The sequence below is a fragment of the Heteronotia binoei genome, chromosome 13 (assembly GCF_032191835.1).
Source record: "Heteronotia binoei isolate CCM8104 ecotype False Entrance Well chromosome 13, APGP_CSIRO_Hbin_v1, whole genome shotgun sequence".
Lineage (NCBI taxonomy): Eukaryota > Metazoa > Chordata > Lepidosauria > Squamata > Gekkonidae > Heteronotia > Heteronotia binoei.
In genome coordinates this window covers 61,214,653-61,240,107 of record NC_083235.1, presented here as the reverse complement: position 1 = coordinate 61,240,107, position 25,455 = coordinate 61,214,653, and the positions used below count along the sequence as shown (strand labels likewise).

Here is a 25,455-nt window from a genome sequence, read left to right as displayed (position 1 = left end):
ACCATGGTGGTTATTGAGTATCGCTGTACTAAGACTTTTGTTGAGAAGATAACGGAATTTAGAACTTGTTAAGATTAATTAGGGCTGCTAGGAAAGATGTTTCTTGCACTTTTTGAATGTACATCAATGTAAAGATTAGTTAGTCACTATGGGATGTGTGTGTTTCTTAGACAAGACTAAGTTAACGAATTTTTATCTGAGTTGTTAATATGACTGAAATCTAACTTGTATTATTTTGTGACATAATGGGTGATTACAGACGGCTGGCTGAGGGCAGCATCAAGCCACTCCAAAGAGAGCCAGCCAGCCTGGAAGCCTCCAGACAGCCTGCAACCTGCCCTCGAAACAAGGACGGGCTGCGTGCACCCTGGAGGAGCTTCCGGAGCACTCATGCACCTCTCGGTTGCTCCCTAGCCTTCCAAATGGCTGGGGAAGAACCTTGAAGCCACCACGGAAATTAGGCACCACTTACAAAGTGGTGCAGGCTTTCTGAGGTGGCTTGGACCTGGCCCCAGGCGGGCTGCGGGCAGGACAGGAACGGCAGGCGAATGTGCGCATGTGGACACATTTTTTTTTATCTGCCTGCCTCACATCCCTGGGACAGCTTAAAACTTCTGTCTGTTATCACCCAATGTGATATACATTTATACAAATAAAATAATGTGTTTACATTTAATGGACATTTCTGATTAAACTAAGTTTGTTATGTCGTGCCTCTTTATATGCCTGTCTGCATTAGGGTGGCCAGACCGTCCCGGTCTCCCGGGACTTTCACGGTTCTGGCCCCCAATTCACGGCTCCCGGGCTGGGTATACCGGGACCATTAAGAGGTCCCGGTTTAGCCAGCCAGAGAGCCGGGGGCCGCGCGCCCGGGCGGGGAAGGCGGCGAGGGAGGGAGGGAGCGACCCTGCGCGTGCGCAGATCGCCCTGCGCACGCGCAGGGACGCTCCCTCCCTCACTCGCCGCCTTTCCCGCCCGCGCACGGGGCCCGGCGGTGGCGGCGGAGGCCCGGGAGGGCGTCGGAAAGGCCCGCGGTGGTCGCTGGAGGGCCTCCAGCGACCCCCGCGGGCCTTTCCGACGCTTCCCGGGGCTCAAAACCCCCACCCCCCGTCCTCCTCCCCCGGGAGGGCTTCGGAAAGGCCCGCGGGGGTCGCTGGAGGCCCTCCAGCGACCCCCGCGGGCCTTTCCGAGGCTTCCCCGGGGCTCTCAACCCCCACCCCCCGTCCTCCTCCCCCGGGAGGGCGTCGGAAAGGCCCGCGGGGGTCGCTGGAGGCCCTCCAGCGACCCCCGCGGGCCTTTCCGACGCTTCCCCGGGGCTCTCAACCCCCACCCCCCGTCCTCCTCCGCCCGGGAGGGCTTCGGAAAGGCCCGCGGGGGTCGCTGGAGGCCCTCCAGCGACCCCCGCGGGCCTTTCCGACGCTTCCCCGGGGCTCTCAACCCCCACCCCCCGTCCTCCTCCCCCGGGAGGGCTTCGGAAAGGCCCGCGGGGGTCGCTGGAGGGCCTCCAGCGACCCCCGCGGGCCTTTCCGACGCTTCCCCGGGGCTCTCAACCCCCACCCCCCGTCCTCCTCCCCCGGGAGGGCTTCGGAAAGGCCCGCGGGGGTCGCTGGAGGCCCTCCAGCGACCCCCGCGGGCCTTTCCGACGCTTCCCCGGGGCTCTCAACCCCCACCCCCCGTCCTCCTCCCCCGGGAGGGCGTCGGAAAGGCCCGCGGGGGTCGCTGGAGGCCCTCCAGCGACCCCCGCGGGCCTTTCCGCGCTTCCCGGGGCTCTCAACCCCCACCCCCCGTCCTCCTCCGCCCGGGAGGGCGTCGGAAAGGCCCGCGGGGGTCGCTGGAGGCCCTCCAGCGACCCCCGCGGGCCTTTCCGAGGCTTCCCCGGGGCTCTCAACCCCCACCCCCGTCCTCCTCCCCCGGGAGGGCGTCGGAAAGGCCCGCGGGGGTCGCTGGAGGCCCTCCAGCGACCCCCGCGGGCCTTTCCGACGCTTCCCCGGGGCTCTCAACCCCCACCCCCCGTCCTCCTCCGCCCGGGAGGGCTTCGGAAAGGCCCGCGGGGGTCGCTGGAGGCCCTCCAGCGACCCCCGCGGGCCTTTCCGACGCTTCCCCGGGGCTCTCAACCCCCACCCCCCGTCCTCCTCCGCCCGGGAGGGCTTCGGAAAGGCCCGCGGGGGTCGCTGGAGGCCCTCCAGCGACCCCCGCGGGCCTTTCCGACGCTTCCCCGGGGCTCTCAACCCCCACCCCCCGTCCTCCTCCGCCCGGGAGGGCTTCGGAAAGGCCCGCGGGGGTCGCTGGAGGCCCTCCAGCGACCCCCGCGGGCCTTTCCGACGCTTCCCCGGGGCTCTCAACCCCCACCCCCCGTCCTCCTCCGCCCGGGAGGGCTTCGGAAAGGCCCGCGGGGGTCGCTGGAGGCCCTCCAGCGACCCCCGCGGGCCTTTCCGACGCTTCCCCGGGGCTCTCAACCCCCACCCCCCCCGTCCTCCTCCCCCGGGAGGGCTTCGGAAAGGCCCGCGGGGGTCGCTGGAGGCCCTCCAGCGACCCCCGCGGGCCTTTCCGACGCTTCCCCGGGGCTCTCAACCCCCACCCCCCGTCCTCCTCCCCCGGGAGGGCGTCGGAAAGGCCCGCGGGGGTCGCTGGAGGCCCTCCAGCGACCCCCGCGGGCCTTTCCGACGCTTCCCGGGGCTCTCAACCCCCACCCCCCGTCCTCCGCCCGGGAGGGCGTCGGAAAGGCCCGCGGGGGTCGCTGGAGGCCCTCCAGCGACCCCCGCGGGCCTCTCCGACGCTTCCCGGGGCTCGAAATCCCCACCCCCCGTCCTCCTCCGCCCGGGAGGGCGTCGGAAAGGCCCGCGGTGGTCGCTGGAGGCCCTCCAGTGACCCCCGCGGGCCTTTCCGACGCTTCCCCGGCCTCTACCACCACCCCCCCCCGTGCTGGCGGAGGCCCGGGAGGGCATCGGAGAGGCCTCTCCGCCGCCGCCACCGGACTTGCCGCCGCCGCCGCCGCTGGACTCGCCGCCGCCGTAGGTAAGGGGGCCGAAAGCGGGGGGGGGCTGGCGGTTGGGGGTTTGCCTTCCTTTCTTCCCTCCCTCCTTCCTTCCTTTCTTCCTTCCCTCCTTCCTTCCTTCCTTCCTTCCTTCCTTCCTTCCTTCCTTCCTTCCCTCCTTCCTTTCTTTCTTCCCTTCTTCCCTCCCTCCCTTTCTCCCTCCCTCCCTCCCTTCCTTCCTTCCTTCCTTCCTTCCTTCCTTCCTTCCTTCCTTCCTTCCTTCCTTCCTTCCTTCCTTCCTTCCTTATGTTCTTATGTGACACAGAGTGTTGGACTGGATGGGCCACTGGCCTGATCCAACAGGGCTTCTCTTATGTTCTTATGTGACGCAGAGTGTTGGACTGGATGGGCCACTGGCCTGATCCAACAGGGCTTCTCTTATGTTCTTATGTGACGCAGAGTGTTGGACTGGATGGGCCACTGGCCTGATCCAACAGGGCTTCTCTTATGTTCTTAAGTGTGACACAGAGTGTTGGACTGGATGGGCCACTGGCCTGATCCAACAGGGCTTCTCTTATGTTCTTAAGTGTGACACAGAGTGTTGGACTGGATGGGCCACTGGCCTGATCCAACAGGGCTTCTCTTATGTTCTTATGTGACGCAGAGTGTTGGACTGGATGGGCCACTGGCCTGATCCAACAGGGCTTCTCTTATGTTCTTAAGTGTGACACAGAGTGTTGGACTGGATGGGCCACTGGCCTGATCCAACAGGGCTTCTCTTATGTTCTTAAGTGTGACACAGAGTGTTGGACTGGATGGGCCACTGGCCTGATCCAACAGGGCTTCTCTTATGTTCTTATGTGACGCAGAGTGTTGGACTGGATGGGCCACTGGCCTCATCCAACAGGGCTTCTCTTATGTTCTTATGTGACACAGAGTGTTGGACTGGATGGGCCACTGGCCTGATCCAACAGGGCTTCTCTTATGTTCTTATGTGACGCAGAGAGTTGGACTGGATGGGCCACTGGCCTGATCCAACAGGGCTTCTCTTATGTTCTTATGTGACGCAGAGTGTTGGACTGGATGGGCCACTGGCCTGATCCAACAGGGCTTCTCTTATGTTCTTATGTGACGCAGAGAGTTGGACTGGATGGGCCACTGGCCTGATCCAACAGGGCTTCTCTTATGTTCTTAAGTGTGACACAGAGTGTTGGACTGGATGGGCCACTGGCCTGATCCAACAGGGCTTCTCTTATGTTCTTAAGTGTGACACAGAGTGTTGGACTGGATGGGCCACTGGCCTGATCCAACAGGGCTTCTCTTATGTTCTTATGTGACGCAGAGTGTTGGACTGGATGGGCCACTGGCCTCATCCAACAGGGCTTCTCTTATGTTCTTATGTGACACAGAGTGTTGGACTGGATGGGCCACTGGCCTGATCCAACAGGGCTTCTCTTATGTTCTTATGTGACGCAGAGAGTTGGAATGGATGGGCCACTGGCCTCATCCAACAGGGCTTATCTTATGTTCTTATGTGACGCAGAGTGTTGGACTGGATGGGCCACTGGCCTCATCCAACAGGGCTTCTCTTATGTTCTTAAGTGTGACACAGAGTGTTGGACTGGATGGGGCACTGGCCTGATCCAACAGGGCTTCTCTTATGTTCTTATGTGACGCAGAGTGTTGGACTGGATGGGCCACTGGCCTGATCCAACAGGGCTTCTCTTATGTGACAATACTGACTTTGGTGGACCCAAGCACTGATTCAGTGTAAGGGAGCTTTGTGTTTGTGTCTTCTAGTGCAATTTTGTTCTCAGATCCTGTATTTACTTCATCAGTATATGGGATAAGGCACTTTCTCAACTGTGCTGCATAATGCAGCCTATTTATTTTGTCCTGTTGGCTCTGTTGGCTCTATCTGCGCCACCTTCATCACTTTCGGGGTGTGGATCCCCCAGTGGAGTGGTCTCCCGACTCCCTCCGCCGGCTGTTTCTGATAGCCCTGCGCTCCCTCTTTCATTTGATATGTGTCCCGTGCGGGTGCCACCCTCCCGCCGGGAGATGCCGCAAAATGAGCCCCCTTGAGGCTTATGGCGGCAGGGCTCGGGGGAAGCGAGCTAGACTGCTGTTCTTTTGAGGGGTTATAGAGTGTTTCGAGCCCGTCCCTGTGGCATCGGTCCCATCATTGTGGGGCCCAGGGGGCCGGCGCAGCGGCCTGCTGAAGCAGCCTGTCGGTCACTTCCGGGTTCCTGTCCTGCATCTCGACCTGTGTTATTAGTGACAGGCTGCTTCGGCGGGCCGCTGCGCCGGCCCCCTGGGTCCCACAACGATGAGACCGATGCCACAGGGATGGGCTCGAAACACTCTATAACCCCTCAAAAGAACAGCAGTCTAGCTCGCTTCCCCCGAGCCCTGCCGCCATAAGCCTCAAGGGGGCTCATTTTGCGGCATCTCCCGGCGGGAGGGTGGCACCCGCACGGGACACATATCAAATGAAAGAGGGGGCGCAGGGCTATCAGAAACAGCCGGCGGAGGGAGTCGGGAGAGCACCTCACTGGGGGATCCACACCCCGAAAGTGATGAAGGTGGCGCAGATAGAGCCAACAGAGCAAACAGGACAAAATAAATAGGCTGCATTATGCAGCACAGTTGAGAAAGTGCCTTATCCCATATACTGATGAAGTATATACAGGATTTGAGAACAAAATTGTTTCCGGCGGTGATATTTGGGGGATTTTTGGGGACGTCACAGGAAGTGCTGTGAAGTCACTTCCTGTTTCCGGCAGTGGCATTTGGGGGAAATGATGTCATTTGGGGGAAGTGATGTCAGAGGAAGTGATGTCACTTCCCGTTTCCGGCAGGTGACGCGGGGGAAATGATGTCACAGGAAGTGGTGTCACTTCCTGCTTCCGGCGGTGGCATGACATCACCGGAAGTGACGTCACTTCCTGTTTCCGGCGGCGCGCGCACTTCGCGCGCGCGCACCCCTACCTCCCCCCCCCCCAGGTGTCCCTGGCTGGCCTTCAGACATTATGGTCACCCTAGTCTGCATGGAACACTTACATAGGGAGGAATGCTGATAAACAGCCAAAGGAACCCTAAATCATAGAAGAACATGCCCTTAGATGCCGTTTCCAATAGTGACTAATGCCAAATTGTAACTATTTTGGTCAGAAGCCCAATTTGAAATGAGGTTCCAGTTTAGGATGCATCATGCATGTTTAAACTATGTTAACGCCCCATTTTCAGCTTGCAGAGCACAGCATGCCAGCTGAGTATATTCTTAATGCTGATACCTCAAACTGTTGGCATTTCCTTCGGATGATTGTAACTTCATTTGCCTGTAGAGGAGCCACATTCTGTTTCACCTGGAACGATAACTTCTTGGTGTTATTCCACTGTTCTGGCAGCTCCTGAAACAAACGACAGAGAATTGTCAGAGGAAAATGTTGCTTACGGGCAGCTTCAGAACAATAAGGAAGGAGATCAAAGAGCCAAGTAGCAAAATGACAGAATGCACCAATTTATTTAGGGATTGCTGTACTTATGAACTTCATTCACCTCATGTTGTTAATAATGGAGAAATGTGCATATATAATAAATGTACCATGTTGCAATGGACAACATTGTACCCATCTCTGAAACCTTTTTTGTAGAAAAAGCCAAGCAAGAACTCACTTGTATATAAGGTCATACCCCCTGACACCAAGCCAGTTGGAACTGTGTTCCTGGTTCCATGTGCATTTCTGCTTTTAAAAAGTCCTGCTACCCCCTACAGACATTATCTATCTATCTATCTATCTATCTATCTATCTATCTATCTATCTATCTATCTATCTATCTATCTATCTATCTATCTATCTATCTATCTATCTATCTATCCATCCATCCATCCATCCATCCATCCATCCATCCATCCATCCATCCATCCATCCATCCATCCATCCATCCATCCATACACAATCACACACTTGGACATGTGTATGTGTATATAGTAGTGGGGCAAAAGGGCAAACACTCTGCAGATTGTGTGGTCAGACACGTTATACCCAAGATGCTGGACTTCATTGAATGATCTCTTATTTTGCTGTGGTTTTTCCATTCTGTGAATGTACTATAAAAGATTATAAACTATCAATATCTAAATGTTGAAGAAAAATTAATAACTTACATGCAACTGCATATGGATCTCTTCCGGCATTTCTTCTCCATAAACTTTTAACAACTCAATAGTTTGCTTTAGAGGTTCAAACATATTGTCAGTAGCTATTTGTCTGTCCTTGACCCTCATCAAGTGTCCCATTACATCTACCAGCCCATCGTAGTCACCTTCTTTTACAGGCTTAGACAAGCCTGCATTTGCTTCTTTCATGAAAGTGGCAAGGTCCTGAAGGCTGCAAAGGGAAGCATAGGTGTACATGGAATTAGGCCTACTTCCACAGCAAGAGACAGAAAGCATTCTGTTATTTGATTTCCTGCCCAATGACTGACTGATCTTTAAAACGAAAGCACTATCTACACAACAAAACGGTGCTCGAGTTGAGCAGAATCACAACTGCTGGCCCTGCCTGTGAGTGCAATGCATGTATTTGGGGGGCTGAACACCAGTCCTAAGCAGAGCCATACCTGCAGAAGTCCATTGAAGTCAGTGATCTTAGAAGGGTGTAACTCTTCTTAGGACTGCAGAGTAAGTTACAAGCAGATAGGCTCTTTTTCTGTGTGATCAGATCCCCAGTCATCTGGAAAGAGCCTACACGCGATGTTATTTCTTTACCATGTTAAATCAAGGATTCTGAGTGGTTTATAATACATCATACATATAGGTTAGGCCCTGACTTACCTAGAGCTGCCCAATGAGCTTCATGATTTGAGCTCAGCTGTCCATGTCCAAGCCTAACACTACAATATCAGCTCAAGAAACTGTAATCGGACAATAAAATATTAAACAGATTAAATAGAACGTCTGATCAAAATTTGTATATAGGCTTGAAAAGATAAATCTTGCGTGTTAACTGCCCACTCTGGAATTCCCTTGGAGTCCAGCTTTTCATATGTGGTACTGCCACTGATACTACCATGCAAGCTATAAAGAAGAAGAAGAAGAAGAAGAAGAAGAAGAAGAAGAAGAAGAAGAAGAAGAAGAAGAAGAAGAAGAAGAAGAAGAAGAAGAAGAAGAAGAAGAAGAAGAAGAAGAAGAAGAAGAAGATGATGATATTGGATTTATATCCCACCCTCCACTCCGAAGAGTCTCAGAGCGGCTCACAATCTCCTTTCCCTTCCTCCCCCACAACAGACACCCTGTGAGGTGGGTGGGGCTGTAGAGAGCTCTCACAGCAGCTGCCCTTTCAAGGACAACCTCTGCCAGAGCTATGGCTGACCCAAGGCCATTCCAGCAGGTGCAGGTGGAGGAGTGGGGAATCAAACCCGGTTCTCCCAGATAAGAGTCCACACATTTACCAACTACACCAAACTGGCTCTTTAACTTCAGCTGGTGAAGGTTTGTAGATTAGCTGCTGGGGGCTTCTGGCTGATTCTCACATGCATGAAGAACTCCGCTAAGTGTTTGAATGATGAGGAGCTTCCAAAATAAATCCCCATTCTACCTGTTAGTGACATGGTCGATGAGGTGCTGCTTGAACATTAGGCTCCAGCGCTTGATGATGTTCAGCAGTGCTTGCTTAAAGGGACGACAGTCGCTTTGCAGCCAGCCGTTGAACACTTTGGTATTTTCAAACTTGGACACATCTTCATAGAGCTTTTCATAAGTATCAATCTAAAAACACACAAAAAGCCATGGGATAGTGAAATGTTATAGCCAGTTAGCTAGAGTATGTAAGGAGCCTTTTTGATCCTTCTAAAGTAAGGCAACCTGGAGAGAAGAGAGGGTAGTATCTCTTCCCTTGTCATGACACCCACTAAGCTGGCTCTGGACTCCAACTCAGAAGCCTCTGAGGAGCCAGAACAATGGCCTAGGTGAGAGCCTAGCCTCTCCTGGCCCATCTGCTCCAGATCTTGCCCCTCAAGAACATACAGTGGCAGCTCCTCCACTAGAGCATCCTTCCTTTCTACTGCTCTGATTATAACTCTTTCATGTATTAATTGCTTTTCTCAGGGAATCTTCCCTCATTTTGGCTAACATTTTCACTCACCACACTTCTCCATCTCAGCACCATGAGAGCAGGACATGCTTCCTGCATCTCTATCCATCCTAGTGAGTTAGACTGGATTAGAATCCTGTCTCTACTCTATCCTATCTAGAATGGAGTTCCTTACAATAAAGGACTTGTATCAGTTTTGCAAAGATAAAAAGGCTCCATGTGTAACTTTGTTTCTCAGCAGCACACACAGCCAGATAGACTCTGCTGCATTATGTGCCTACAGCACTCTGCTAACTTAATATCCTTCACAGTTAAGCCTGGAGAGTCCTGGATGCTGCTTCCAAAGCAGGCGGAGCTGCTGTCCTGTCAGCCTGTTTAAGGCTTGAGCTGGGAGAGGAAGCTTGATGGATCAACCAGTCTACTATGTGCAAGCTTGTTTCCCTGCTGCAGCTCCCACTGCCACCCAAGCTTTGCTCTTCCAAGTCTGAGGGTACTACTCCATAGGAAATCTGACTGGACCTGCCTGAAGAGCACAGGATACCCATCATGGTAGTCTCTAATCAGATGTATTGGTCACAGCCCATGACCAGGAATACAGAGACCACTGATGAAAGAGGGTGTGGGGGGGAGGCTAGATGGCCATCTGACAGCAATGAAGATCCTGTGAATTTAGGGGAAGGTATTTGTGAGTTTCCTGCATTGTGCACGGGGTTGGACTAGATGACCCTGGAGGAATCTTCCAACTCTATGATTCTATGATTCTAACTTGAGAAGGGATGCTTCATCTATCAAATGTAAATTGAAAGCCTGTGCAACCCTAAAATCTTGTGGGAATGGAAGAGCCAGTTTCATCTTTCCATCTCCACTTGGTTTTTATAACTGACAACGAACTCCCTGCATTGTTATTATTGGCATTCTAAAAGACACAGAACAAAGCAGTACACAAGTTGCGCCTTTAAGACCAACTAAGTTTTATTCAGAACGTAAGCTTTCATATGCTTTAAGCAGACTTCATCAGCATACGAAAGCTTACATTCTGAATAAAACTGAGTTGGTCTTAAAGGTGCCACTTGTCTACTGCTTTGTTCTATTGCTTCAGACCAACACGGCTGCCCACTAAGATCATTCTAAAAGGCAATAACTGACATGTTTCTCATGAGCCTGAATTCAGGTTCAAACAGTTAGCGCACACACACACACACACACATCACATATGAGGACTTCAGTTTTGATTCCTCTGCCTTGAGAACTCAATTTGATCCCTCTGACTTGAGAACTCATTCTTGGCTACTGAAGAGTGCCCCAGAGGTGGAAAAGAAGTCTGTGGATGCAATTAGGCTAAAAATATTTTCACACAAAAAAGTAAAAACCCTCCGGAGTTCCTCTCATATTGGTGTAAACATTGTTAATGTGTGATACGAGACCACGGAGAAATCATACATAAATTCTTCCCAATGTCAGTTTAACGAAAATGATTTAATCAAAAGCCGATTAAGGCCCTATGTATGAAGTTGATCTAAGGATGGGATTTAAGGCACTGATAAGGAATGATGGGAATTGGATTTTAGAAAAAGGGGAAAAAAGAGGTGGTAAAAGCAGGAAGGAGCTTGCAATTAGGTGCACCAGGAAAAGGGGAGGATGTGGCCCTTCTGAGGCCAGAGGTCCAGGGTAGGTGGTAAAGCTGCGCTGTGGATTCCTGAAGCTTGCAGAGCAAGGTACAACGTATTGAAGATGGGGCCTTTAGAAATGGCAAGGGGCGTTTTCGCACTCACCTTCAAGTGGTGCGACCACCCTCCTCACGCCGGCGGATCTGCAGGGATTTCGCACCAGAAGCGCCGGCGCACCCAAAAGAGCCGGCGACTTCCGTCGCGAAACCAGCTCAAACGTTTTCCTGCTTCTTGGCGGTTTCCGTTTGAGCTGGTTTCGCGACGGAAGTCGCCGGCTCTTTTGGGTGCGCCGCTTGAAGGTCAGTGCGAAAACGCCCAAGGAATTTCACATTTGGAACACACACACACCCATTCACACAGATGCATACTCCAGCTCTCACCTGTAGCTGAAACTGATCTAGTGTTGGGGCAACATGAGGCAAGTATTCCTCTGCATGAGATTCTAGCTCTTCAGTTGTCAGTGCATGGCCAAAGGTGAGGAAGCGTTGCATGAATTCATGCGGATCATCCATCCATAGGTATGCATATTTCTCAAAGGAATCTTCATATTCCTCACCTTGCTTCATGGCATTCACCACAATGTTCACCACTTCCTCTCGCATTTCTATCAACTCTCCCATGTCCTCTAGGTCAGTCTGCAAACATTACATCTTGTCAGCATCGGGGAAGTTACTAAATAACATAAGTAATATCACCCAACATCAAACAATACAGCAATGGCAGGCTCAAGGTACTTATTTCCACACAGAAGCTAACAAAAGTGTTAACTGCTTTGCGTTGCCTGCTCAGTATTGCTAGGGCAGACTGTGTACATGTTGACACAAATGTTACTGAAGTAACTTTCTTGGGAAGAAAAATTATAAACAGAAGAATTTCCCTTACAATGGCTGCATCAAGCCAAGGCTATATTTCAGTGCTTAAAATTCTTCATCAAGTATGTGTTAAGCATTCTTCCAAGGCGCCAACATAATTTTCACTTTCCACAAAAGCATATGAAGTGAGTGAACCAAGAAGTCACATTCAGTGCTTTGCCCATTTTTAATAATTAAAAAAATCTGGTAAAACAGGACTAACTTTGTAGCTGAATTTCCCTTTTGCCAGGCGTGGAATAAGTGTAGCTGTATCATAGATATCATTCATCAAGTTTTCCACTACTTCCAAAAAACCTTGATCTGCTCCTATTTCTAGCGATGGACGGTACCTTAAATCATCATTATACAACTCCATGTGCACTTCAAATAAAGGCGCTATATGTACCTGCAATATACAAGTGTATTTGTTATTATTAAGGTCTGTCTTCCATCAAATCTTGCAAGTATTTTTTATTTCCTCTCCATTAATTCCATGCCTTCAAAACAGTGTAAATATAGCCACAGCTACTGATTTTTATTCCACAAAACAGAAACTGTATTGAGTGACAACATAGTCATGTATTCCGTACCTTAACATGTTTAAAAATACAACAGGGGTGCGCCCAGAAACCGGAATAGTTTGGAGAGAATTCTGGATGTGCATCATTTCTATTACATACAGCCGTTTCTGCCTATATCCTTTGTGTTAAATTTTCTTCTTAAAAATTTAGAATAAGCTGGACTCCTGAAAATGTATCCACTTTTACAGATCTGGCTTATTTTTTTCCTAATTACAACACCTAAGGCTTATTCTTGCAGAATTTGGTTTTACTAAAGGTTTGAAATGAAGTCAACAGGAGATAGTGGGAGCTTTTGTGTGTGCACTATGCCTACTTATATGCGTCTAAAAAACAAACCAACTCAGAGGCCTCTTCAACATACATCAGCGGACATGTTGCTGAGCAGAAACTGCAGTGATCTGCGGATAAACTTAAAGTATCCATCTAAGATCTTGTCATCTACATATTCAACATAATTCTTCCACATTCCTGATGTCTTGTCAGCCTTGAACAACTCTGCATTTTCCTGAGGACAGAAAAATCATTACATCAGAGTTAGGTAGTTTCCTTCTATTGATGCTAAATGCTTTAATGGTCTTAAAAAGCTGAAATGTCAACTCAGAAAATGTTTGGGCAACTCCCAAATATGGCATTAACATCAAAACCACCAACCAGACTACGTTTCTGATTGGAATTTACTGCAGAGTTGATACATCAAGTGTTGTCAAGAAATAAAAGGTACAGTCTGATACCTCTATAATAAGATGTTTCTTATAGTTTCCTGAAAGGACGATGGTCATGATTATGGCTCTACTAATACATAATTATGTACGGAAATACTTTTTGACTCAATGCAAGATACGATTGAAAATGTTCATGGGTGGGGGGGGGGGAGGTTTTACTTCATTCAAGTGAATATGACTTAAGAAAAGATTTCCCACTCATTCAATTGATTTTCTGGTGTGAACCGGCATCAGTTTTGGTCATATGCCGAGTGTCATTGGGATGCCCTGATGCCGCTTCAAATCTTGCCAGAAGGGTTCAGTGCATTGTTGGCAGTGTCATATCATCTGCGAGCCCCCCCAGTGACTCTCCTGCCATTTGGCAGCTCTGTATAATTCCCAGGAAAGGTGTGGTTTTGTTCTTATATCTCAGTATATCTTTTGTGTTCACCTGTCCAAAACCAAAGTGTGAAAAAGACTTCCACAGAACCATCAGCACAGTCAACAACCATCTTCCTTATCTTCACACCCCTTCCAACCCTCCCAGCAATTAACACAGAACAATGGTCACATTCAACAGCCAGTTTCCTTATCACTACCCTTCCAGGAAGCCCCACCAAACAATGGGCACATCCACAAACCTATTGCCCTTTCACCACACCCCCTCCAGCCTAGAAATAGCAGCTCTCCAGCAGCCCTGGCCTCACTCAATGCACAGCAGCCAAGAAGGTCAGAGCGCCTGCTCCTGCTGCAACGCCACTGAGGATGTTCTCCGCAGCCGAGAACGAAACATCTGGAAGAAAAACTTTCTCCAGTAGAACACGGCACTTGAGCCTGAAAGATTCTACAAACCCTAATGATGTTACCAGCCGGGAAAACCTGAAATCTTTGAAGACTTCTAGTTCTTCAGAAGGCAACATGTGGGAGGACTCCCAGAAAAAAATGAGATCTCAGTGAGGCCCAGCAGATTGCAAGGCTTTAAGGTCTGTCAGGCTTAGAAGGACAAGGCCGTCAGCCAGACTTAAGGACAGTCAGATATCATATTCTATTTGTACTGTGGACCCTATTCCAGAGAATGCTGTAAATGATACACATGTTCTTTGTGCAGCCATTTTGCGAAAGAGCCTCTATTAAGCCCTAATACAGCATAACAGTCATTACAAACGGAACTGCTAACAGAATTTAGGGTTGCCAACCTCCAGATGGGGCGTTGTAGATTCCCTGAGATCACCTTCCCTGGAGCAAAAGGCTGCTTTGGAAGGTGGACTCTATGGCATTATGTCCCATAAAGGTCCCTCTTCTCCCCAAACCTCACCTTTCCTGGGTTCCACACACACACTCCAAATCCCCAGACATTTCTCTAGTGGGAGCTGGCAACCTAGATTGAGGGGCGAGGGATGTTTCAGGCCCTTGGTTATCCTTTTCATGAGGAAAGAGTTTTGTGATGACATGGTACTTCATGCAAGTTATCTGTGCAAGAATCATACATGTTGCTTTGCAGATGTTGGGTTTATACTCTGTGGATGCTTAAGGTTAAGTTCAAGGCCCTTTCTGCATGGGGCTTTCCCCTGCTCTCACAGCTGCTCCGCTTTGTGATACATTTGTCATTCTGCATTGCCTCCTATTTTTGCCTTGCTGTATATTTTTAATTCTGCATTGCCTCTGAGTTTCAATCTGCATTATTGCTGGTTTATTTTTTAATTCTGCGTTGTTCAGCTGTCAGTTTAGTTTCCCTTGCCATTTTCCCAGGTTTGCTCCATACCCAATCCAGTTCTCCTTTATTCTGGATTCACTACTTGTGATTCTACACCTTGTGCCTGCTCCCCACCCTTTTCTTTGGTTTATTTTTTGTGTGTTGTATTAACGCATTCTACATCTATAACCAAAACCCGCATTTTTTGCATAATTGTGGTTAAGTCACTTGTGACCTATGGGGGGTGGGTACAATTGTCAGTGACTTGGCCAAGTGTGTGAGCAAGGGATGGGACACACTACACCCTCCCCTTTCTTTCCTCTCCTCCCCACTTGGGACAGGTGGCATTCCAAGGATTAAAAAAAAAATTAAAACAAGGATATGCCATTTTAATGCTAGGCTCCTGGAGACTGCCAAAATCCTCCCCCCCCCCCCCATTTTGTCCACTGATTTGATGCCAATGTGATATTCCTCAAGGTAAACCCATACAGTTTGTCTAGATCCTAGAGCACTGTGTTGGTGATATGCCTTCCAGAAATCTTTTCCCTGCTACCCCACTGTGTGGTGATAGTAGACAATGAAGAGAGAGGCAGGGAGGCTGAAGTGGGAGAACCGGTCTCTGTCTCCCTAAATATGGCATCACTGGTATGGAGCCAGGGCATGTGCTACAGAAAAAGCCTGCTTGATAAGCATTAACATCACGCATGGATATATTAATGGAAGGTACAACTAAATAAAATTTTTGGCATATAAATTTACAGCCTGTTCCATCATTCTCCTACCTCAACCATTGCTTGGATCTTCTGCCCAGCATCTTTGATTGCTGCATAGCGTTTGTGTATGGTGTTAGCTTTTCCATCCAGATCAAGGAGAGCTGTATCCTTATTGTCTTTTCTTTCAAACAAAGGACTGGCTGACCATTCCTGTAAGGAGTACCAGATTTATGACAGATCTTCTACCTCTTAGAAAAATAACTCACCCACAGAGGAGCAAAACTGAATATCTCTTGAGGACACCCTCCCCTTTGAATAGCTGTTGAAAACAATTTCATATGCATTACTTACCTGCATAAGCTGCTCAATATTCTCCACATTTAATTTTGTTTTCTGAATTCTTGTCTCCAAATCATATAGGATATTTCGCATCTCTTGAATGTACTCCATAACACCTGGTCAGGTGATGACAGGGATAGATATAAGTATCAGACTCCACAGGCTCCCTGCCCTCCACCATCCAGTCTCCTTACAGGTTCTCCAGAAATTGGCATGAACATTTAAGTGACATTCTGCATATTCTGTGAATGCAGTTCAACTTGCAGTGCTTAGGATTTAAACCATTACTTGGTAATATAGACACATATCTCCACAATGCATCGTTTGGACACTAAACACCCTGGACAGATGTAGTCAGCATCATTTATGATATTTATATCTAGCGCTAAGTAGTACAGTGGGCTATTCAATGTGAAGACAGATTTAATTTGACCACCGAGTGAACTACAAACAGGGTGATGTACCTTCATTACTCCAGAACAGGTTACTCTCCGCTTTTTGCAGTCCAACGTCAATTTCTTCTAGCTCATCTTTGATCAGTGGAAGTTCTACACTCAAAATTGTTCGTTTAATCTAAAAATAAACATCTTATCTTAGGATATATTATTAGTTTAGTGGCACTGGGTGCTGTTGGAGTATCTGCAAGTTCACTCCCTGATGTCACAAAAAGGTTAACATGTTTGTATATGCTAAGTGCTTTGTTAGTTAGAACCTATGGGGCATCAAATAGAAGTTCCTGTGCTAGAAGGGGAAATCCTATGTATAATAAGCTGATCTTTAGCCTGGTCACTGGCCAATTCATAGTTTGGTGATATTACCTGTGAATTTGCACATATACATTTTGGGAGCTTCTTCTGACTTTGTTCTAAGATTGTAATGTACTCGGAGACGAGATGTGTTAAAGGCAATGTACTTTATTGGCTGGTACATCACAGGAACTGAGGAACACGTGGCCGGGCCCCGCTTATATACATGCATCCCGGAACAACCCTCCCGCTGGCCAGCCCAATCCAGGCCAGTTGAACTTCCCGCCACAGATCCTTTCCCGCGCTGCACAGGGCGACCCGGGGACGTCCCCCGGTCGCCGCCATTGCCTGACCGCGCGGTGCTTACCAAAAAGCCCCAAGACAATACAAAGATCAAAATGAAAGAATCCATCTTGGGGTTAGCAATAACCAGAAAGATGTAGCTAGGTATTAAAACTGTTTTATCTGTTCTTTTATCCCCTCGTAATTCTTCCTAAGGGTTGTTGTTGTAAACTTTCTTTTTAGCTCCTTTATGTATTGTGTGCTGTGTTATTACTCTACTCTGCAACATATTTTTCCAACAGGGACAAATGGTACTGTGGTACCTCTCATCTCCACCTGACCTTTCTCTGAGGTCTGGCATCTGGATGCTTTCTTCTTCTTCTGGATTCAGTGGATCTGTACTAAAATGAGATTATAGGGAGGGCACAACTGATTCAGGGTTCAGTTGCTAGCCCTCAACGGAAACTTGAAAGGTGATTCCCAGGATGATTTAGGCACGGCTTAAAAATGTTAACATTGGGTTGGATCCAACAAGTTTTTCTATTGGTGAAGAAGCCAGAAAAAGCAATGCTAGGGATCATGGAACAAGACATGAAGTATGAAGGCTTGCATAAAGCCATGTAAAGAGGGGAACTGGGTAACATTTAGTGAAAAACCTGGATAGATCAAACACATAGTGATATTTCTAGAATAAGTGGCATACCTCTACAAATATCTTAGTTAGAGGATTCATAGCTTCTTTCTATACAACAAGAAGAATTATTACATGGATTTTGTATCACATACAGTCACCATTACTTTTCCCTTTAAGTGTTAACATCGCCTGACACATACCTTATTGTACCACCCAACTATAAGATCTAAGTTGTCTACAAATTTCCGGAAAGTTTCATTCTGAGAGAAGAGTCCTCCAGCGCTTTCTGGAATTTCTTTCTGTTGCTGGAAGTGTAGGTATTTTACTTCACGGAGAACAGCTACAAGCTGCATATCAAAATAGCAGTAAGAAATGATGATTAAAACTTTACAAAACATATATTATATATATATATATATATATATATATAGACTGGTAAATTCCATTTAATTGTATCTGAGGAAGTGTGCGTGCTCACAGAAGTTCATAATTTGAATAAAACTTCATTGACTTATAGGTGCCATTGGGCTGAAATGTTGTTCTATGATATAACAAGTGAGGGAGCCACAAGGGCTTCCAGAGGGTATCTTATTTTCCCCTCCCCCAGTATTACCTTTTTCCTTTCCCTGAAAGCCCCCATAGCCTCTCTCCTTTTTCTCCTTCCTTCTTTTCTTCCTGCCCTCCAACCAACCTAACTTTATCTGCCCCCCCCCCCGCCCCATCTTCAGCTTTCCTTCCTTTTCTCACCCTGGCAGGCAGCATCTCTTTGAGAAAATGCTATGTGCCTCCAGCTGCTTAGCCCAGTTGCATTATGCTGGCTGCTGGGCCAGGCCCAGCTGCATGGCAAGAAATGCAAAAGGATTTGTGGGGGGGGGGGCACCTCACTTTACCCTATATTCACCTCCCCCCACATTTTTCTCTTTTACCTCCTCCCACCAGCCCCTATATCCTAATCTTTCTTTGCTTCCTTACCTCATTCTTGTGCAACAAACAACCTACCTTTTATCTGCCCCCCCCCCCTGCAATAACATTGTCTCTGGAGTTGCTGGAAGTTTAAGTTTTAGAATTTTCTGGATCTCTGCATGAATTTCAATCCAGTATTTCTTCGGGTTTTTTACAAGTCCACCACATATGATAAAAAGTGCCTTCTGTTTCTTTGAATTTCCAACAGGTTCCATTATAATTCTTATCTATCTTTTTTAATGTCCACTGGAATAAAGTACCGGTACCAGTGGAAAAACATCTTGTACCCATTTTCTTTTAATGCTTGACAGCTTGTACATTTTATCATTCATCCATAAATTTACCCAGTGTTGGAAGGATCTCTCTTTACCAACATTCTGCATCCATTTTATTATGCACATTTTAACTTGTTCCATCTCAGTGTCATTTTGAAGTAGTAGTTTGTAAATTTGTCCTAATAGGTGATCTTTATGTTGTGCAATTATCTTTTCAAACTCAGTCAAATCTCTTATTCCATCTCTTTCTGTATAAAGATCTTTAGAAGGTATGTTAATTTTTTTATAATGGCTGAGCTTTGGAATAGGTCAACAGAACCAGCACACACTGATTTCCCTGCTCAGAGGGCTTGGTGAATGGACCTCAGATGTCTGTACTTACATGCTCCCAGGGCACTCCAGCGATGGGTAGATTTTACAGCAAAACTTTTGCTCAGCCTTGTGGCTTTCCCACCTGCTGGCAAATGGTGCGGGACACCAAAAATATGTACTCTCTCTTCTTATCCCTGGCCAGAAGTTTTGTGCCACCTGCTCCTCAGTATTTTTTTTACTCCAAAATGATAGCTCATCACCCTCTTGTGCGCTAGACTCAAAAGTTTTAGCCTGTGTTTATTTTAGCACCAGCAGCTGACATCTTAGTGCTTCTACCCAGCTGCTTCCAGGGAAGAAAATCTCTGCATGTGTGTGTAAAGTGTTGTCAAGTCGCAGCTGACATATGACCCCAGAAAGTGGCTTTAAAGGCAAGTGAGAAGCAAAGGAGGTTTGCCATTGCCTTCATCTACTGTCTTCCTTGGTGCTCCCCCTTCTAAGTACTGACCCTGCTTAGCTTCTCAGATCTGATGAGACCATACAATGCCATCTTCCTTCCTCAAATCTCTATACAGCAGCTTATTCTGTCCCACAAATCTTGAAGGGCACTGCTTTGATACCTCCCAGTGACTCTTTAGCCTAATTCCAGGCCTCTTGTGGGCTGGAATCATGATCTTGCTCTCACTGGAGAGGTGACAAGGGTTTGCAAACTGCCTGTCACATTAGACTCACACACACACACACACACACCCCGCTTTCCTTCTGCTCTTTTCAAAGCAACACAATCTTTCCTGGGAGGAAGGAGCACCCACATCGTATCATGAGAGCAGCCATTGTCAGGATCTAGTATCAGGGCCACCGATCGGGGGATGAGCTTGGGGAACAAAATTGGGGGGAACCAGCTATAGGGCCCCTGAATCATGCTGAATTCACAGAATGAATTAAAATCTAATGCAGTTCTGACTGTAGCCACTGGGGCACAGAGAAGGCAGAGCACAGCAAAAAAGAACTGGCAATATTTACTAGGAGAGACTGAGGGAAACCATTTGCTGATCAACCCCATTAGCCAAGCCAGCACTGGAGCAAGGGAAGACCCGTCAGGACAAGGTACAATCAATGCCAGGCTGTAACCTTCTAACAAGGTCTATGGTTTCCTTTTTCCTTTAGTTCCACCCAGCTCCTGCACAGTCATAGCTTCCAAGGCGGCAGCCCTGTTAGTGTGTGGTAGCAATTTAAAAAAACAAAAACCTGTTGTCTTTTTTTACATTTCTCTAACGCTTTTCAATGCTTTTCTTCATTTCACCATCTTCCTTTAATGATCTGCCATTCATTTATCCCCACTTTTAATCCCCCCTTGTTATTTTTCATTCTCAGCTTCTTCTCACCCATCCTGGTTGACAACTTAGAATATATTTAATAGTAGTGTATTATGAACAGAATATTTCCCCGTAATCTATCAAAGTACTAAAGGGATAAATGTTGTTATTGTTGTTATTATTATTAATAATAATAATAATTTATTATTATTATTTATTGCATTTGATGAATCATCCTATCCCGGCTAGTGCCAGGCTCTGGGCAATGTACAACATTTTTAAAATACACATATATAAAATCAGTTACATTAAAAGATTACAAACCCTGATGACATCTTTAAAGTGCTCTTAATCTGCCTCAGTAGTCACAAATGAGGAACAGAAGTTAGATTTTTTTTATTTATATCTCACCTTTCTCCCCAAGGGAGACCCAAAGCAGCTGACATTGTTCTCCTCTGCTCTGTTTTATTCTCACAACAAACCCTGTGAAGTAGGTTGGGCTAAGTGTGTGAAGGGCCCAAGGTCACCCAGCAAAGCTTCCACGGCAGGGTGGAGATTCAAACCTGGCTTTTCCCAGATCCTAGCCTGATACCTTAACCACTGCACAAGCTTAACCACTGCACAAGCTTAGTTTCCATTGCAGATAGTGGGGGGCGGGGGAGCATTTGGAGAGAACCAGGGCCAAAATGTTCCAATTCCTTTCATTTTTGGCTCTGGAACTCTCACAATCATTCTGAAGCTGGCGGCCAATTTTGAGAGCTGGCGGTCAATTTTGAGAGATTCCTAATTTTATTTTCTGAGTTATGCCTGGAATAAATCAACAGGCAGATGGACATGTGGATCCTTTGGTTGTTACAGATACATGGCAACAGCATATATCTGATTGGTTTTGTTATGATATTTGGTTTGGATCAGGGTCATGGAAGGGCAGATGGAATCTTTGTCTGGGGGCCCATGGTGGCTCTCAGCAGCACTATCTGGTATCCTATCTGATGGTAGCAGTGCTTAGTTCAAAAAAAAGGTATGAGTTCCCAGTAACATAGACAAAGAAGATGGGGATAAAGTTCCAGAAATCAGCTGAGAACCTGTATTGTGCAGAGTCAGTGTGCTGGACTAGGCTTGAGTTTTAATGGACTACTTTCCATTAAAATAACAATGTGAACCCAAGTCAGTCATTCTCTCTCACCCTAACCTACCCTGCAGAGCTGTTGTGAAAGTAAAATGTAAACCTTGTATACTTTCCTGAGCTCTCTGGAGGACAAGGTGGAGTTCTGCAAAGAAACAGTTCTTAGTTATGCACATAAGTATTCTTATTCTTGCTGTGCTGATCTCATAACACAAGAGGGACAATTTCCCTTGTGATGTTACTCATGGTATCTTATCTGACTCATCAGATAATAAGATACCATGAGTAACATAACAAGGAATTTATAACCTATTTAATGAGGTACTGATTTTTTTGTTACCAAACCCAGAAGAGGAGTTCTACTGAAGGACATCACTCAGGATGAACATATGAAGCTGCCTTGTACTGAATCAGACCCTTGGTCCATCAAAGTCAGTATTGTCTTCTAAGACTGGCAGCGGCTCTCCAGGGTCTCAAGCTGAGGTTTTCCACACCTATTTGCCTGGACCCTTTTTTGGAGATGCCAGGGATTGAACCTGGGACCTTCTGCTTACCAAGCAGATGCTCTACCACTGAGCCACCGTCCCTCCCCAATGTGGTACAGGCTAGGGAAACAACTATGGCAGACACGCTGTTGTTGATGTCTGGAAGTTTAGATGGCAACATATATATTTTAAGCTTCAATTTTTCTAAAGTCAAAGTAAAAGAAAGCTCTTTATGCTTTTTGTTATGTACTGAGGTGGGTGGCAAAATGAAGTGACTGCACTGAATTTACAGCTCCGCAGCAGTTTCGCGGGCATCCGGGAAACTGCGGGTCTGCCTAACAACTCAGATGATTTGAACTCTGTACAACAACCAATGAGCGGTCAGGGCACGAAGCTTGACCGCCGTGATTTGGTATGGACTGGGGGGGGGCGTTATTGGGGATGTATATATAAGCAGGGTCTCGGCCCCGCTATGTTGCCTTTGAGTAGTATGTAGTCACTAAAAAAGTAGTCTGTGAGATCTACCAATGCATCAGACCCAGGATATTACACTGGCGACGAAGGTGGGATTCTAGTCAGGTCCGCACGAGAGGGTCTCCACCGTTTGGGAACTGCCGACCTGGCTAGAGACGAAGACACTCAGCCTAGAGGGGCAGGAGCGCCTGCTGCTGCTGCCATAGCAACCGCAAGCTCGATGGCTGGCCACATGGCAGAGTTCGACCCCACTTTCCCTGAGAAGTGGGAGACCTACACGGAGCGCATCAACTGCTACCTATGGGTGAACGCGATCACAGATGACAGCAGGAAGCGAGACGTGCTCCTTAGTGTCTGTGGGGATGCCATGTTTGAGATTGCCAAGGGTCTTGCTGCCCCCGCAGAAGTCACAGCAAAGACGTATGAGGAGGTAGTCAAACTCCTGACCAGGCATTTCTCGTCTCTACCACCCATCACTGCCCGCCGGTTCCTGTTCCACAAGAGAGATCAGGGAGCGGAAGAGATGGCTGCCGTCTACCTGGCCACTCTCCACCAAATTGCCGGCAACTGCAGCTTCGACAAGCTGGAGGAAGCCCTGTGGGAGCGATTTGTCTGGGGCCTCCGGGATGAAAGGCTGAAGCAAAAGCTTTTCACAAAGGATGAGCTGACCCTGCAGCTCACCTTCAATGAAGCTACCACATTCGAGAGAGCCGCCAAGGCTCAGACCAGCCGCTGAACAGAGGCCATCCACCAAGGCTGTCCACCTTGGGTCAGCCATAGCTCTGGCAGAGGTTGTCCTTGAAAGGGCAGCTGCTGTGAGAGCCCTCTCCAGCCCCACCCACCTCACAGGGTGTCTGTTGTGGGGGAGGAAGGTAAAGGAGATTGTGAGCCGCTCTGAGACTCTTCGGAGTGGAGGGCGGGATATAAATCCAATATCATCTTCTTCTTCTTCTTCACCAAGAGGAGGCGTTGGCAGAGGACTATGAGGAGGAAGCACAGTGCACCCACAGAGATTCCCCCTGGTGAGCCAGCCAGTCAGGCAAAGCCGCTTCCTACCGGCCGGGACTGCAGCAGTTCACACTGCATCCCCAAGCCCCCTGCGCAAGCTGTGGGGAGCCCCACGAGCACCGGACCTGCAACTTCCGTGATGCCAAGTGCAGGTATTGTGGGAACATGGGGCACATTGCTCGTGTCTGCTGAGTCAAGGGGGACCGAAGGCGCATCAAGGAGAGGCAGAACTACACAACAATTCCATCAACAGGCTGCAGGCACTGAACTTGCCAGAGGACACCCCCGACAAAATAAAAGATGCGGTGCAGATTAATGGGGCCCTTTGCTTAATGGAGATAGACTCAGGGTCTTCCATATCCATACTTTTGGAGAACACATTGAAGGGACTCTGCCCCTGGGGGGTCCTTCGCTACGGCCCACCGGGTTTGTCTTAGGGGATTTAAAAAAAAAAACCGGTGCAGATAAAGGGGTGGGGTCATTTCTGGGTGTAGTTCAAGTATTTTGACAGCATGTTGGACTTGTTAGTGGTAGGAGGCAAACTCACTAGCCTCCTGGGGCTAGCCTGGTTCAAACCCCTAGGGATAGAGATCATAGGCGCTAATCAGACACAGCCCGTATCTTTCACACACATTTGGGAAGAGTTCCCCAAAGTCTTTGATGGGGGCTTGGGCTGCTATAAGGGTCCTCCAGTTTCCCTACAACTGGATCCAAAGGAACAGCCTATAAGGCTGAAGGCTAGGCGCACGCCGCTCACCCTCAAGCCCAAAATAGAGGCTGAGTTAGATCGCCTAGTAGCGCAAGGAGTACTGGAACCAGTCTCACACACATGCTGGGAAACCTCCACATCTGCACAGACTATAAATGCACAATCAATAAGGCACTCCAAGATCACACATACCCCGTCCCTGTTGTCAGCCACATCCTAGCTTCCCTGGCGAGCTCTAAAATTTTCGGGAAGCTAGCTCTGGCCCAGGCTTACCAGCAGCTCCCTGTAGATGATGAAACAGCAGAGGCACAGACAATAGTGACCCACCGGGGAGCTTTTAGAGTAAAGAGGCTACAATTTGGGGTGAGTGTGGCTCCAGGGATTTTCCAGAACCTAATGGACACTATGCTTAAAGGGATCCTGGGAGTCCAGCCCTTTTTCGACAATGTTTTGATAGCAGCCCCCACCGAAGAGGAGTTCAGCCACCGCCTGAGAGCAGTGCTGCAACACTTCAATGAAGCCAGCTTAAAAGTTAAACATGAAAAGTGTTCACTGATAGTTCCACAGGTCGAGTTCCTGGGGTATGTTGTTGATGCGGCTGGCAAACACCCCATGTCCAAGAAGGTCCGCGCCATAGTGGACGCCCCAGCCCCTGCCTCTAAGGCAGAGCTACAAGGGTTCTTGGGACTTTTGAACTTTTATCATTCGTTCCTCCCACACAAAGCTGCCCTAGCCGAGCCGCTGCACAGGTTGCTGGACAAAAAAGTGCCCTGGGTTTGGGGAAGAAAACAGACAGCCGCATTTCAGGCCATTAAAGACATTCTGGTGTCCAATAAGATCCTGCATCGCTTTGAAGAGACCTTGCCAGTGGCCCTCGCGTGCGACGCGTCCCCTTATGGGGTTGGGGCTGTCCTAGGCCACAGGTTGCCAGATGGTCGGGAGGTACTGGTGGCCTACTACTCGCGCACCTTGTCTCCTGCGGAGCGGAACACAAATAGGCAAGGAGGCACTGGCCATTGTCGCGGGGGTGAGAAAATTACACTATTACCTTTTCGGGCGGCCTTTCATGATTGCAACCGACCACAAGCCCCTGTTGGGACTGCTCGCCCCAGACAGGCAAACCCCGCAAATCCTATCTGAGAGGATCATATGCTGGAATCTATTCCTTAGCGCGTACCAGTACAAACTAGTATACCGCGCTGGGAAGTCGATGGGCCACGCGGATGACCCGCTCAGCACCATTGATCCTGATCCAGCCCCAGCACACCACATCATGCTGATCAAGACTCTGCCAGAGCGGCCACTACATGCAGCAGATGTGGCCAAACACATGGCCTGCAATCACCTCCTCTCCCGTGTGCTGGATTGGGTAGGGAGGGGATGGCCAACCAGTCAGGTGGGCCCGGAATTCACAGCTTTTGTTTCCCGAAAGGATGAACTGTCAATGCACAAGGGATACCTGCTTTGGGGGAGTTGCGTGGTGGTTTCCCCACCGCTGCCAAAGCAAGTCC

General features: G+C 48.5%; 1 protein-coding gene across 1 annotated transcript in view; it reads right to left on the bottom strand.

The window, feature by feature from the left end:
- Nucleotides 1-25,455, bottom strand: part of DNAH17 (dynein axonemal heavy chain 17) — a 206,309-nt gene that overhangs the window by 144,977 nt on the left and 35,877 nt on the right. The window contains exons 15-24 of the mRNA XM_060252097.1: nucleotides 17,480-17,626; nucleotides 16,082-16,190; nucleotides 15,630-15,733; nucleotides 15,348-15,488; nucleotides 12,533-12,676; nucleotides 11,814-11,996; nucleotides 11,120-11,374; nucleotides 8,578-8,747; nucleotides 7,146-7,368; nucleotides 6,271-6,387 (exon numbers count right to left, since the gene is read on the bottom strand). Coding sequence (XP_060108080.1) covers nucleotides 6,271-6,387; nucleotides 7,146-7,368; nucleotides 8,578-8,747; nucleotides 11,120-11,374; nucleotides 11,814-11,996; nucleotides 12,533-12,676; nucleotides 15,348-15,488; nucleotides 15,630-15,733; nucleotides 16,082-16,190; nucleotides 17,480-17,626 — 1,593 coding nt within the window. The remainder of the gene's footprint in view (nucleotides 1-6,270; nucleotides 6,388-7,145; nucleotides 7,369-8,577; nucleotides 8,748-11,119; nucleotides 11,375-11,813; nucleotides 11,997-12,532; nucleotides 12,677-15,347; nucleotides 15,489-15,629; nucleotides 15,734-16,081; nucleotides 16,191-17,479; nucleotides 17,627-25,455) is intronic.